Source organism: Musca autumnalis, unplaced genomic scaffold, assembly GCF_047663935.1.
Source record: "Musca autumnalis isolate F117 unplaced genomic scaffold, ASM4766393v1 scaffold_1, whole genome shotgun sequence".
Classification (NCBI taxonomy): Eukaryota; Metazoa; Arthropoda; class Insecta; order Diptera; family Muscidae; genus Musca; species Musca autumnalis.
Window position 1 is genome coordinate 118,185,754 of NW_027411644.1, and position 14,861 is coordinate 118,200,614.

At 41.1% G+C, this 14,861-nt stretch overlaps 1 protein-coding gene across 27 annotated transcripts in view; it reads left to right on the forward strand.

Annotated features, from left to right (window-relative positions):
- osa (trithorax group protein osa) overlaps positions 1-14,378 on the forward strand; it is a 183,120-nt gene extending 168,742 nt beyond the window's left edge. For 11 of the 27 annotated variants that reach the window (XM_073990048.1, XM_073990129.1, XM_073990058.1 and 8 more), the window contains 11 exons: positions 4,459-4,615; positions 4,690-5,832; positions 5,905-6,089; positions 6,159-6,440; positions 7,399-7,624; positions 7,690-7,869; positions 8,169-8,420; positions 8,619-8,775; positions 8,911-9,118; positions 9,185-9,266; positions 9,352-14,378. In XM_073990048.1, coding sequence (XP_073846149.1) covers positions 4,459-4,615; positions 4,690-5,832; positions 5,905-6,089; positions 6,159-6,440; positions 7,399-7,624; positions 7,690-7,869; positions 8,169-8,420; positions 8,619-8,775; positions 8,911-9,118; positions 9,185-9,266; positions 9,352-13,418 — 6,939 coding nt within the window. In that variant the 3' untranslated portion in view covers positions 13,419-14,378. Of the gene's footprint in view, positions 1-480; positions 790-4,248; positions 4,381-4,458; positions 4,616-4,689; positions 5,833-5,904; positions 6,090-6,158; positions 6,441-7,398; positions 7,625-7,689; positions 7,870-8,168; positions 8,421-8,618; positions 8,776-8,910; positions 9,119-9,184; positions 9,267-9,351 lie in introns of those variants that run through there. The other 16 variants (XM_073990116.1, XM_073990177.1, XM_073990106.1 and 13 more) reach the window with 9 other exon arrangements.
- The last annotated feature ends 483 nt before the right edge of the window (positions 14,379-14,861 follow it).

A 14,861-nucleotide genomic window follows, 5' to 3' on the forward strand; every position in this document is an offset into this window, starting at 1 on the left:
GTAGCCGAGCAGAGTGTAGAGCGTAAGGCAGAGTGGTTTATTAAATTGGTTGGCTACTCTGTTGTATTTTTTTTGTTTAACAAAACGAATTCATGTGAGTTTATCTACAGAAGAACGAATGTACGTTGGTGTGCATGTGTTGTGTCCGTCCGTCCGTCCCACTGTGAATATTGTTATTAATTTCTAAACTTTTTCCCCCAAATGAAAAGAAACAATAACAATTGTCTACTATAGAAATTCAGATGAGAGTATTGTCGACGTCCGTCGCACCCTGTGTGTGCTACTCCTCGCTTCTATACACTTGATGCACTCTCACGAGCTCTGAAGACTCCGTCCGGCTAACACACTCGACACCACACAACCGAAATACGAAAATGTACGTTTCCCCCTCCCTTCCTACCCAGCGTAATACGATTGTGACGGTGGCGGTCATATGTGCGCTATCGTCACGTATGGGAGTGTATGTGAGACCCGCGTACTGCAAGTGAAATATTTTTTTCAGAGGAGAGGGAGCTTTAGTTGAAGTTTAGCTCGGTTTTTTAGAAGCACGTAAAAATAATTCTCGTTATATTTTTTCCAATAATGTCGGTTTAATTTCAATACAAAAGAAGAAGAACAACATGCTCTATTCTAAGAAAACGAAGACGTGTTTTAAATATTTTGTTTTCTAAAAGAAAAAATAAAAAACGAAACAAAAAGAATACGACCGGGAAAGAATAAACGAAAAAAGAGCAACCAACGTGCTTTAAGTTTTAAGTGTTATTTTCCGTTTTGAATGCGAAACGAAATGTCAGTGCCAAATTAAATTCTACAACAACAAGTATCTAGCAGCAACTGCAGCTACAAATCAAATTCAAGTGGAACGGCGCGGCATCACTTGCGCGCTTTTTTTCTTTCTATCTTACAAGTGGAATGCAATGTTTACAGTAAAAAAATGGCAGCATGCAAAAATATTCATAGGGTGGTTATGGGTTGACTGACAGACATCACCATCTTTTGATTACGATCTTTTTCTATTTTTAAGTATCTTGAGGATATTTAAAACGGAAAACAAATCTTGTATAATCTTTTTTAATAATTTCCGACAAGTTATGTTGAAATAACAAAGTATTTAACATTTATCTGGACGTGTTTGGCTGTGTGTGTCTGTGCGAGAGAGGGCGTTAATGTCGGCATTTAACAATCAATAAAATTTGTTTATCTATTAAATGTTTCTTTTTTATTGCCAAAATGTTTTTCCTACTTCTTAAAGAGGGAAATGCAAGAAAACTCCATAAAATCCCCTTGTGTCTTGGATTTCGTCATTCATTGCTGCTATTTGTTATCACTGGCATCGCAACGTCAGCAGCAGCAACAATTGGTTGGTTAGGCAATGTATTTGTTGTTATTATTTGTGGTATTAATACAACGACGGCGTCGCCGCCGTGTCGCGTTGACGTTGGCTTTGTATTGTCATTCTCGTCATCAGCATTATTGAGTAATGAGTGTTTGGCGTTTGTGATTTTAATTGCATCTTAATATTACTTTTACGTTTTTTATTTATTTATTTTTTGTCATTTCGTGTTATTGTTGTTACTCTACTTTTCAATTTTTGTTTTATTTCTTGTGGACATTGAACTTGGTTGGACTGCCTGACTGCTGTATAAATCATTGTATAAAACAGATTGTCTGTCTGTCGGTCAGTAGTGTGTCGTAGATATTTTCCTTATTTTTTTTGCAGGTTGATTCATTCATTCGCCTAATTGTTTATTAATTTATTAGGGTTGTTTGTGTTTATCTTTTTAGTTTTTTTCTCTTTTGAGATTCATTCATGTTTGATGCTTTTTTATGCATGTCATTGTCTAATTGGAGGTGTAGGTTGTTACCTGTCATTTTGTGTAATAATTACTTTTTTCATTGTAATAAAGACTTCTATTTGTTTTCAAACTAGTCAGGCTTATGACATGTTTACATTAAAGGCGGCTGCGCTGCGTTACAACAACCACATGAAAACTTCAAGAACAAAATTGACATAACTTACACATTTTTCACGTGGTTGTTGTTTTCAACGCGCAACACGTCACACTACGGACCGTATGTATTTGGCCCTTAAGGCCTTGGCCCTGATTTAGCCGTGTGTGCCAATATTAGGTGTTTTCATTTACTCAACAATTTGTTCAGGAACTTCTTGTAATCGGCTAAGATCTTTTGTATTGTACTGTAGAGTAAACGTACAACATCCAGTAACAATTTGTACAAATTTATTGTGTAGCAGTTGATGTGTACAGCTAATGTTTTTTAATTGCTGACATTTAAACCCTGAGCTCTGTTCCTTTACGTGCAAGAATCTTCAAGTTTTACAACTTTTTACTCGAAAAGCGTTCCTTTACTTCAGACACCATACAATTCATATGGAAGCAGATTGCAACTTTTGCTACATTTGCCGGTTTTACCACTTTCAAAAGTAAAGGAACAGACCACTGGTGACTATTATTGCCGTTAATTTTCTTGTAATGATTCTCGTTCTTTCATTAGTTTTTTCATAAACTAATGTAACCACTTTGAGTTTATTTTACCATCAAAACAATGAATATGGTCAAAAATTATATTACGTATGTCGTAGTACTCATATCCATCCATCCATCCACCTTTTTTATAATGTTGCATTGAAAATAAAAAAAATGAAAATAGGTCAAGTTCTTTGTGCTTCTCCTTTTTATATTGTTTGTTTTTTTACTTCCTCTCAAGTTTTTGGCATCCTTCTTTTCCTGATGGTGTGATTCTGTCAATGCTTTCTTGTTGTTGTCGGTTTTATTTCGAAACCTGATTTATAACCGCAACAACAAAGACAAGAAAAATAAAAAAGAGGAATTTTTATATTTCACGTGCCTGGCATACATACCTATAATTGAATTCCTCGTGTTGTGTGATGGTAAAACGATGGGTGTTATCACACAGTCCTTTAATATTGATTTACATTAAGTAAATGAGGAAAGAAAGCACCATATAGGTACTATCCATACAATGTTATGTACGTATGTATGTACATAGAGATGCGGCATGTATTGTATTAATTTTATGCTTCGTTTAAATACCTGTAAACAAATTGTAAATTGTTCTACATTTGTAATTTACTCAAAAATATGTGGTTGCGAATTTATTTCGTAGTTTAATGCAGTTCTAATAAAAAACAGAGTGCCATGCACCTTTGCAATTTCAAGTAGAGTAATATTTGCCACTTTACTTCTTTTGTTACCTTATTTTTTCCACATCATATTATTTATTAATATTTTTTTAATAAATAATTTTGTTCCATAAAATGCCATGAAAATACGCAACTTCCATCTTTGTATTAGTGGATCCTTTCATTGTGACGTAAACAGAAACCCATATGGCAGAGTAATCGTTCGAACGACGACACAAGTAACCAGTATCCACAAACAATCAGCCATACTTTTTACTACGAACTACCACGAAACTGCCCTCGTACAGCTTTCTGTAAATAAATTTTATTAAAAGTGTGGGTGCAAATAAACAATTAGAGGAAAAAAGAAACACAGAAAACTTTTATTGAGACCAAAAATTGTTTCTTAAACCCCCCCGAAAATTGTATGTACGTAAACTTCAAGTAGAGATTTGTAGCACAAAACAAATGCTAATATTTCCCTTAATTGAGTGTTTTGTGTGACTGTGTATGTGTGTGTGTATTTGTTTTGCTTTATTCGAAGAATATGTATGGTGGAAATGTGTGTAAATAATAAAAAAATAAACTCGAAGAATATAAAAAATCATTGAAATGCTAAAAAAAACACCGGCCGGTATTATTTCCATTATTGTTGTCGTTTTTATCACATATTTGCTCATTATTTTTATTGTTTTTGTGTTTTTTTTTTCTACGTTTCTCTATGTGTGTTTTTATCTATCTGTGAAAGCAATGGCGTGGATGGTGGAGTTTCATCTCTATGATTTGCCATCGTTTCTTTTTAAGGTTGTTTTGGTTTTCCCTATATGGGAAGGGTTTTTTCCTGGGTTTCATTGATAAGATTAGTTTTCAGACTCTAGGTTATTTGGTCATTTTTCCAATATCTAAATGGTGGCCAAGTTGCAAAGATGTGGAAGCCAGCCTACACATTGCCTGCAAATCAATCCAAAAGCATTATAGTTACCTTTGCCTATTTTTCTACTGTGACATTGCCTTCACTTGTGAATACAAAAAAAAATTTAATTGAATTTCAATTTGGAATTTTTTGTTTTGAAAAACATTTGTAGAACAAAAAAAAAATATTTGTTGTAGCGGTTTCAGTTTTTGTTTATTTGTAATTATAAAATAAACAATAAATAAGCAAATAAAAGAAAATGAATAAAGTTTTACCATGGGAGCATTTTGAAAATTTATACAAAGTATATTGAAATTCGAATATTTACACGAGACTTACCTTTACTAATTAAAACATTGTATCCTCTTCTTTGCTCTTTCAGGAACTTATTGGTCAAAATAGTAATGACAGTTCGAGTGGTGGAGGCCATAGTGGCTTAGGTTCGGGTCCACCGGGTACGCCTAATCCGCAGCAAGTAATGCGTCCGACACCATCGCCAACGGGATCATCAGGTTCACGTTCCATGTCACCGGCAGTCGGTAAGTACTTGTGAGATTTTGCCTATACTACTGTTGTCTTATTTTCATACAATTTTTGTTTATTTTCCCTTTAGCCCAAAATCATCCAATTTCACGGCCTTCTAGTAATCAATCTAGTAGTGGTCCAATGCAGCAACCAGGTGGTGGACCGCCACCACCTCCATCTCAGCAATCGGCACAGCAGCAACAGCAATCTCAGCAAGGTCCTGGAGTTCCAAACTCTTCGTCCTCAGCTAGCAATTCACCTCAACAGGGACCGCCTACCTCAGCTGCCAGTGGCAGTGGCGGTCCGCCAGGCAGTGGACAACAACCACCACCGCTATCGAATCAGAATAGTATAGGATCACAACCACCGCCCCAAGGGCCAGGTGGTGGTGCTCAGGGTTATCCTTTACCACCTCATATGCACGGCAGCTATAAAATGGGTGGCCAAAGTCCCGGGCCACAGGGAATGCTCTCTGGTTATCCACCTCCACCGCCACAGCAAGCTCAACAATACTCTCAAGGTAGCTACCCGCCAAGACCTCAATATCCGCCGGGTGGTTATGGTTCTACACCACCACCACCATCAAGTCAGGCTTCAGCAGCCAATAGCATGCCACCAGGTGGCCCCCAACAATATCCTGGCGGCCGGCCAATGCCAAATCACAGTGGTCAATATCCGCCCTATCAAAATTGGGTTCCACCATCACCACAACAAGGTGGACCTGGTCCCGGAGGTCCAGGTGCACCGGGTGCTCCTAACATGGGTAATCATATTCAAGGCAAAGCTACACCACCGCCACCTCAGGGTAGTGGCTCGCCTCGTCCCCTTAATTATCTAAAACAACATTTGCAGCATAAGGGTGGTTATCCGGGTGGTGGACCCCCAGGTGGACCACCACAAGGTTATGGAAATGGTCCTGGTATGCACCCTGGTATACCAATGGGTCCACCCCATCATATGGGCCCTCCACATGGTCCAACTACAATGGGACCTCCACCCACGACTCCACCACAATCAATGATGGCGGGTGGTGTTAGTAGTGCAGAGGGAGGAGGTGGTCCACCTCCTCCACCAGAACATGTATCACAAGACAATGGCTTGAGTTCAGGATCATCAGGATCGGCTTCGGGTCCATCACAACATCCAGTCACATCAGTAGTCACAACAGGTCCCGATGGAGCACCAATGGATGATGCCAGCCAACAAAGCACAATATCGAATGCTTCGGCAGGTAAGTGTTAATCGGACAAATATACCTTTTCGCTTATAGCTAAACATGTTTGTTTTTCTCTTTATTGTTTAGCATCCGCTGAAGATCCCCAATGTACTACTCCAAAATCTCGTAAAAATGATCCCTATGGACAAAGTCATTTGGCACCACCTAGCACATCCCCTGGTGGTGTAGGTGCCGGTCCTCATCCAGGCCATCCTGGTGAAGAATATGAAATGAATTCCCCTCCAAATTGGGCCCGAACACCTGCCAGTCCGGTACGAAAATCCTCAGAAAATACATATAACTGGTTATCTTACAAATGTTTCTCTTCCTCTCTAAAACAGGGTTTCAATAGTCATGTTCCACAGCCGGAAACATTTCGTGCAACACCAACAGCTGCCCCCACCGCACCTCCAACCTCAGCCAAAAAATCCGATAGCCTTTGTAAACTCTACGAAATGGACGATAATCCAGAACGACGCGTTTGGCTAGACAAGCTGAGAGCATTTATGGACGAGAGACGTACACCCATTACAACCTGTCCAACCATCTCGAAGCAACCCCTCGATCTTTACAGGTTATATTTATATGTAAAGGAACGAGGCGGATTCGTCGAGGTATGCAAGGTGCCGTAGCAAATTTCCTTTTACTAACTTCTTTCTAGATTTACTAGCAATTCCTCCCCAAAAATCCAAGTATATCAAACAAAAACTACCATACGTATATCACAATTATCCAACCAACCAATCAACCAACAAAAAAGAACAACCACAAGCAAAAAATGTAGTGAATCCAAAATAATGCAAACAATTCTTAGTTTTCAAATAGTCCATGATTAAGTACAAATCAAATAATTTTATTGTAGTTCCAACTACTTGTTTACGTACATATTGAAGCGGTTTGCATGCGACATTTTCTAACCATACCAGCATTCCATTCATTAATTTTGTTTATTGTATGTGTTGCTTGCATTTATTATTTTTTTCATTTTTTATTTCCATTAACTTTTTCGAATGTTTTGCATGGCTTTTGTTTTGTTTATATGAGAAAAAACAACTATAACAGTCTTAAGTGGAATAATTTTTACCACCATATATGAGAATGACTTAAAGCAATATCGCTTTAATGTATTGAGAGTGAGACACATAACTCATGTTTCTTTTTCACGGTTTGCAATTTGCAATTATCCTTTTAACATTCAAACATATACCATAACCTTTAGAATCGTGTCAGTTTTCTTCAATTTGTTTCGATTTTATATATGAGACTTTTGTTGTTTAACACATCGATACAAAAATTCCACTCACCATAACTCCACATACATTTTTGAATATTTTGCTTGATTGTGTTTCTTTTTTAATGTTTACCTCCTTTATTTTGCATCCCATTCCGAATGTTTTTAGTTCATTTAGAAGAAGAAAAGAAAGAAGGAATATAAAACATATTGTTTCATCAATTTTTGTTATGCTACATGAATTTATTGCCTTCAATATACCAATTAACAAATTTCACTAACTTTGAATTATTTCCTTTTTCTTTCCAAATCGTGTCTGTCTGATGATGATATTGGGTTAAACATAAAAGGTTACCAAAAGTAAAACATGGAAAGATATAGCTGCCCTTTTGGGTATCGGTGCAAGTAGCAGTGCCGCGTATACGTTGCGCAAACATTATACGAAAAATCTGCTGGCATTCGAGTGTCATTTTGATCGTGGTGATATAGACCCTTTGCCCATTATACAACAGATTGAAGCTGGTACTAAGAAGAAATCAGCTAAAGCTGCTTCAGTACCATCACCAGGTAATAAATGTGTGTGTTCAAATGCAATAAAATTTTGTGTATATGTTAATGTGTTGTTTATATTACCTCCTTAGCTGGCTCATCAAATTCTCAAGACTCATTCCCAGCACCAGTGGGTGCTGCCAATACTTCCATGGACGGCTATCCGCAATATCCTGGAAACTATCCCGGTGCTGGACCTCAGCCTGATTACGGAGCTGGAGGACAAATGCCCAGGCCACCATCTCAAAGTAATGCACAAAGTCCCCATCCAGGTAAGTGGTAGCCTTCGTTTGTTGGTATTATGGGATTTTTATTTTTTATTTAATTGAGTTTTTATTTTTTAATGTTATTTTTGTTTTTAACAATCAAACATATCATTTAACAACCACAACTCGCACACACACAAATATACACAACATATTGTCCACCCACCAACCATTAACTCCACTACCAACAATCAATCATCTTTGTTGTCATCATTACGCATTCACATCAAAACATACTCGCACTAATCATTGAATGTGTTGAAACTGGTATTGTGCCGTTCGTCATCGTCGTGTGTACTTAAAAGGTCCTAATAGCCAACCGTCTACGGCGACACCTGGTGGTGATAATATAAGTGTCAACAATCCCTTCGATGAACCGCCGGTTGGCAGTGGTGCCCCCAATTCGAACGCTACGGCACATGGAAATAATGCCAGTGGCGGTTCGGCTGGACCCACACCACCAAATGTGGTTGCCACACAGCCACCGCCACAATCGGCAAGACCGCCATATCCTCCCGGAGGACCTTATCCACCACCACCGGTGTCTCGAGCACCAGGTATTATTTACACAAAAAATAAAATAGAATATCTTGTCCTTGCTCTGACGTCTGTCGTCTGTACTCTGTTGTGTTTTGGCTTCATATCTCACACTATTCAATGAAATTTTCTTTTCATCCATTCTTTTATGTTTTGTAAATTAATTGTGTAATATACCTTTTTGGAGCACTCTTCTAATGTTAATGTTATCATTACAGGTTCTCCATATCCAGGGCAACCAGGTGCTTACGGCCAATATGGTTCTGGTGATCAGTACAATGCAGCCGGACCACCTGGTCAGTTTGGTCAACAACAGGGACAATTTCCACCACAAAATCGCAGCATGTACCCTCCCTATGGACCCGAGGGAGAAGCGTGAGTTAAATTAAACTTCTATTTTATTTTCCATAGTTTTAGCTTTAATAAGTGCGACATTATTGTGTATCAGCATAAATTCCGATAACTTATAGATTATTTAGTAATGGCATTTTTATTTTTACTACTTTTTAGACCTCCCACTGGCTCGAATCAATATGGTCCTTATGGTAATCGTCCATACAGCCAACCACCACCTGGCGGTTCACAGGCACCATCAACGCCCGGTGCTCCATCGGCATCAGGTGGTCCTCCACAAAGCGGACCTCCGGCTCCCGGAAGTTCTCCCTATCCTCCACCTGGCGCTCCCGGTCAACAGGACTATTATAGACCACCCGATCAGGTATGAAGTGGATGATAATTCTTTTTCAAGTTTTCTTTATTGTTTGTTTTATTTTTCTACAAATAGGGTCCACAGCCTCGTCGTCATCCAGATTTTGTTAAAGATTCTCAACCTTATCCTGGTTATAATGCTAGGCCACAACTCTATGGTAAGTTATTACTAATTATACTTGAAGTTTCCAGGAAATTTTATCTGTTCTCCCTCTTATTAAACTTTTTATATTTATCTTTCAGGTGGTTGGCAAGGCGGCTCGAATCAGTACCGTAATCAATATCCCACGTCACCATCTCCACAAGCTTGGGGTGGTGCTCCACCACGAACACAAGCCCCACCTGGCAGCCAGCTAGGACCTCCAGGTCAACAACAACCTCCTCCTAGCGGTGCAACGCAATGGGATCAACATCGATATCCACCACAACAGCAACAGCCACCACAGCCGCAGCAACAACAGCAGTCACCTTATCAACAACCGGGACAACAGCAACCGCCACCACCACAATGGGCACAAATGGGTGGAACTGGCACTGGTGCACCGGGGGCACCACCAAGTGGTACCCCTGGATCTCCTTTAAGGCCACCTAGTGCTGGTCAACAACGAATGCCCAATTCCGGTCCTGGTAATATGAGCGGTCCCTCTGGCAGCAGTGGTCAAATAGGTGGATCACCACAGCTTGGTCAACCAAGTGGTGCGCCGCCAAATAGCAGCAGCGCACCGGCTGGGCCAATGCCACCAAACAGCAGTATGGGAAAACAACCACCATTTTCAATGCCACCACCACCACAGACAGGTGGAGCCAATGCTGCCGGTCCTCAAGGTCCAGGTGGCATGATGCCCACAGTCAACCAACAAAAACCACCAATGAGTGTTGTTGGTCCAGGCGGCGGTCCTATGCTTCAGCCTCCAACGCAGCAGCAACCACAACAACAGCCGTCTCAAATGCAGCAACAAGTGCAATCCCAGCCACCGCAGCAACAACTACCACAACAGCAGCCACCGCAACAACCACAACCCCAACAGCAGCAGCAGCCCTTCCCTCCACCGGTGGGTCCTGGGCCACCGTTAATCAAAAAGGAAATTGTTTTTCCACCCGATAGTGTGGAATCAACCACACCTGTATTGTATAGACGCAAGCGATTGACCAAGGCCGATGTCTGTCCAGTGGATCCATGGCGTATATTCATGGCCATACGATCGGGTCAACTAACCGAATGCACATGGGCCCTAGATGTTTTAAATGTTCTTTTGTTTGACGATTCCACGGTTCAATACTTTGGATTGGCTCATTTGCCCGGTCTGCTGACTTTGCTGCTAGAACATTTTCAGAAGAATCTCGCCGAGATGTTTAGCGATGAAGGCGATGACGTTAAGTCTGGTTTGAACGCCAAAGCTAACAGAAAGTCATCATGTAAACGTGGTATTTCCGCCAACATGACTGCCACTCGTAAAAGGCTATGTGATCCCATTAAGCAAGAGCAAGACCAGGTAGGCGATGATCCTCAGTCACGCTTACATGACAATGCATTGGGCAATGTTGAAGCGTCAAATGAAAACCAGGATGTCTCCGACGGCGACTCGGATGAGGATGAAGGCATTGATCTGGGTCAAGTAAAACAACACCCCAACCCCGAGGAAAGGGTATTACTGTTAGCCAACACACCCAATTACACAATGATGTCTCGAAAAGGTTTGCCAGTACGCCTACAGCCTGCCGAAAATGATATATTCATCACTGATGGTTTAAAGGAGTGGGATACCGAATTTAACGGAAACTATGAGGAAACTGCTCCTGTCGGTAGTAATGCCTGGACGTATGGCTTTACGGACCGCGACATTAACAAGGGCATTATCGATGTGTTCAAGTCCGAGTTTGTAGACATTCCATTCGCCCGTTTCATCAAGAGCAAGTCTAAAGACACAAAACACAAAAGGAATGCTGCAAAGATAAAAATCGAGGATGAAGACAACTCTTCGTCGTCGCCACCTCCGCCACCAGAAGATTTGGTGAAACCAAAATTAGAAAGCAATGAAAGTGATAGAGAAATGGAAGATGACGAGGTCGAAGCTAGACTACAACAAAACACCTTCAATAAGAAACGACGACTGTTTAATAATTCCACAGTTAGCAATGCAGCACCGCAATTAGAGCCAACGGAAGCCAAGAAGTCGAAGTTGCAAAGCGACGAACAACATCCCCGTTTGGAAAAGTCAGCATTCGCCATTGCACCAGAAATTAAAAGAGAGGAGATGAGCAACGAAACGGCCACAGTTGCTACAACGAATACCGACAGTGATTGTCGGGAGGTGGACATGGAACTGGAAACAATAACCACCAAAGAACCCGCAATTACCAAGACCTTCGATCCAAAATCGACGGTGAGAGATCCAGCTTTGGTTTTACAACGCCGCCGTTCATCGTCGTCACTCGAAGACGAATGCTATACACGCGATGAGTCCAGCCTGTATTTGGTCAACGAAAGTCAAGACGCATTGGCACGCCGTTGCATTTGCATTTCCAACATATTCCGTAATTTGAGCTTTGTGCCCGGCAATGAATCGATACTGGCGAAATCGCAAAGATTCCTAGCTGTAGTTGGACGCTTGCTGCTGCTCAATCATGAACATTTGCCACGAACACCGAAGAATCGCAACTACGACCGCGGCACCGAAGAAGACACAGATTTCTCTGATTCTTGTAGCTCCTTGCAGGGAGAACGCGAATGGTGGTGGGACTATCTAATAAGCATACGTGAAAATATGCTGGTGATAATGGCGAACATTGCTGGTCACTTGGATCTATCCCGTTACGAAGAGTTAATAGCGAGACCACTAATTGATGGCCTATTACATTGGGCGGTATGTCCCAGCGCCCATGGTCAAGATCCCTTCCCATCGTGCGGTCCTGCCTCATCCCTATCACCCCAAAGACTTGCCCTGGAGGCTCTATGTAAGCTGTGCGTTACGGACAACAATGTGGATCTGGTCATAGCCACACCACCCCATTCGAGGCTAGAGAAACTTTGCGCTGTGCTCACCCGGCACTTGTGCCGCAATGAAGATCAAGTGTTGCGGGAATTCTCTGTAAACCTGCTGCACTATTTGGCGGCAGCCGACAGTGCAATGGCCCGAACTGTGGCGTTGCAATCGCCTTGTATATCGTATTTGGTGGCCTTTATAGAGCAGGCCGAGCAAACAGCTCTTGGCGTAGCAAATCAGCACGGCATCAACTATTTGCGTGAGAATCCTGATTCAATGGGAACAAGTTTGGACATGTTGAGAAGAGCTGCTGGTACTTTATTACATTTGGCCAAGCATCCGGACAATAGATCGCTGTTTATGCAACAGGAGCAACGGCTATTGGGTCTCGTAATGTCACATATTCTAGACCAGCAAGTTGCCCTAATAATATCACGCGTTTTATTCCAAGTATCGCGAGGCCCGGGGACATCAGTCAATTCACTCGAATATCGCATGCAACAAAAACAGTTGCAACAAAAGAATGGTGCACATGATAGGAAACAAGCTGCCGAAAAAAAGATAGCCGAAGAAGTTTCATTGTCTGACTCGATCGCCTTTGCATCGAAAACTACAACGACAACATCGTCATCAGCAGCAGAACCACAAATTAAAAGTGAAGCAACTGAGGTGGCAACGTCTGTGAATAGCGATGCGACGTCAGCGTCTGGTGTTAATTCTAATGCCAACGCCAGCGGCGGTATCGGCGTCAGCAGCAATAACATCGAAAATATGTCCGGGAAAAATCCAGCTTCTTCCAGTGCTATGATCGTTTCAGCCGACAGTGAAAATAGTAACAGCAGTTCCCAAATAACGCCCACAGCTGCTTTCAACGATGTCAGCAATAGTAGTACAAATAGCAACAGCTGCGGCACGGCAGCTAGCAGTCTTAGCCAAAACAGCACAAATAGTTCCATTGGTAGCTGTAGCAATCTCAGTTCGAACACTACGGCACCAACAATGCACCACCACCCACACCATCATCATCACCTGCACACGACGAACAACAATAACAGCAGCAGTAGTAGTGTAAGCGGTCAGGGTATGACAACGAGTGAACATTTGAAGAATAATATGTTGGGAGCTGTAGCTGCCACCACAAACAGCAGCAGCGGCTGCGGCGATGGTAGTATTAGCAGTAATAGTAGCATGCAGATTAATAATATGTCGACCACGTCGGCGACAGCACAACAGCAACAAATCACAGCGCCATCTCCACCAGCCACCACAGCACCTCCATCTCAAGCCCCAACTGCGAATACATCAACGACAGCAGCAGTTGCGTAGTATACAATGCTACAGGCAGCTGAAAATACACCAGCTGCATCCACAATGTTTGCTTACCATCATCATCAGCATTCGCAACAGCAACAACATCATTCGCATGGTCAGCAGGCTGTAGTTTCACATCATATGTGGCCGCCCATGTCTGTTCCACCCCTACCGCCACCATCCTCAACACATATTCCAACAACGACATCAATAGGAACTCCTCCCACAAATGCCACAATGGAAATGCACCTGATGAATACTCCATCACAACAACAACAACAGCAGCAGCACGAAGAAGCAACAACTTTTCAACAACCTCTACCACCTACCTTAGCACATCACCATCATCACCAGCAGCAGCATCATCATCTGCATCACCAAACACAATATAATATAAATTTGCCTCCTGGTCCATCATCAGTTTTGCAACACCCCCACCACCATCATCATCCTCATCATTTGCAAACAGCTCAGCAACAACAGTTACGTTTGTCAGGGGGAGGACAATATGAAAGTCAAAATACAGCTCAACAGTCGTCGCAGTTACATCAAACATTGTCGTCGTCATTGTCGACAAGTGGCAGCCAGTTAGCATCATCATCATCTACTAACAGCCAGCAAACGGTGCATCATCTACCGCTATCCCAACAACAACAACAACAGCATCCACCAGGACAACAGCATGACTCAAGAGATCAGGTTAATTTTTAAATGTTATTCTCGCATTTTTCGGTTCAAGAATATGATGAATTATCTCCTCCCCATGTTTGCTAAACAAAAAGAACAGAAAGTGCTTAATACTGCTCCCCCACGTATCGTATTTATTAATTGTGTCGTGTTTGAATGTTTCAAACGTTACATTTATTGCACAGATATACAATAATTTTTTTGTTAGATTTATTTTAATTTCTTTTTGTTTTTAGTCGTACAATATAATAAAATTGATATTTTCTTTTATCAACATTTGAAACGTTATCAAACAAGAAGGCAATTACATTTTGAACAGTGTGTGGAAAAGCGTGTTCGTCGTACATTCGGAAATGAAGCTATGTGCGGCGCTAAACAATTCTTTGGCAAATTTTCATAAAAATTACAGGTTTGCCACTTTGAAATATATATGTGCCAAGCCTAATGCAACTAACTTTGTCCTTTTTCAGGTTCAGTCATTTATATAATTAAATGTGCAAAATTATGTTAGGTCTAGATTGGGTGATAATTATCACGGTAATGAATATAGATTTGTTTAACATGCTAATAAGCTCTTCTATAAATGCCGTCTAATATCAAACCTCATTTATATAAACTGGCATTTGTGTGCCCAATTTTATCAGGACAATTATGAATACAAAAAATGTTATAAACATATATTTGCCGGTCTAAAACAAACCATTCAGGGTTTGGTTATGAAATAAATTGAATGTAAAAAAAATATATACATATGTATCTGTGCGAAAATGT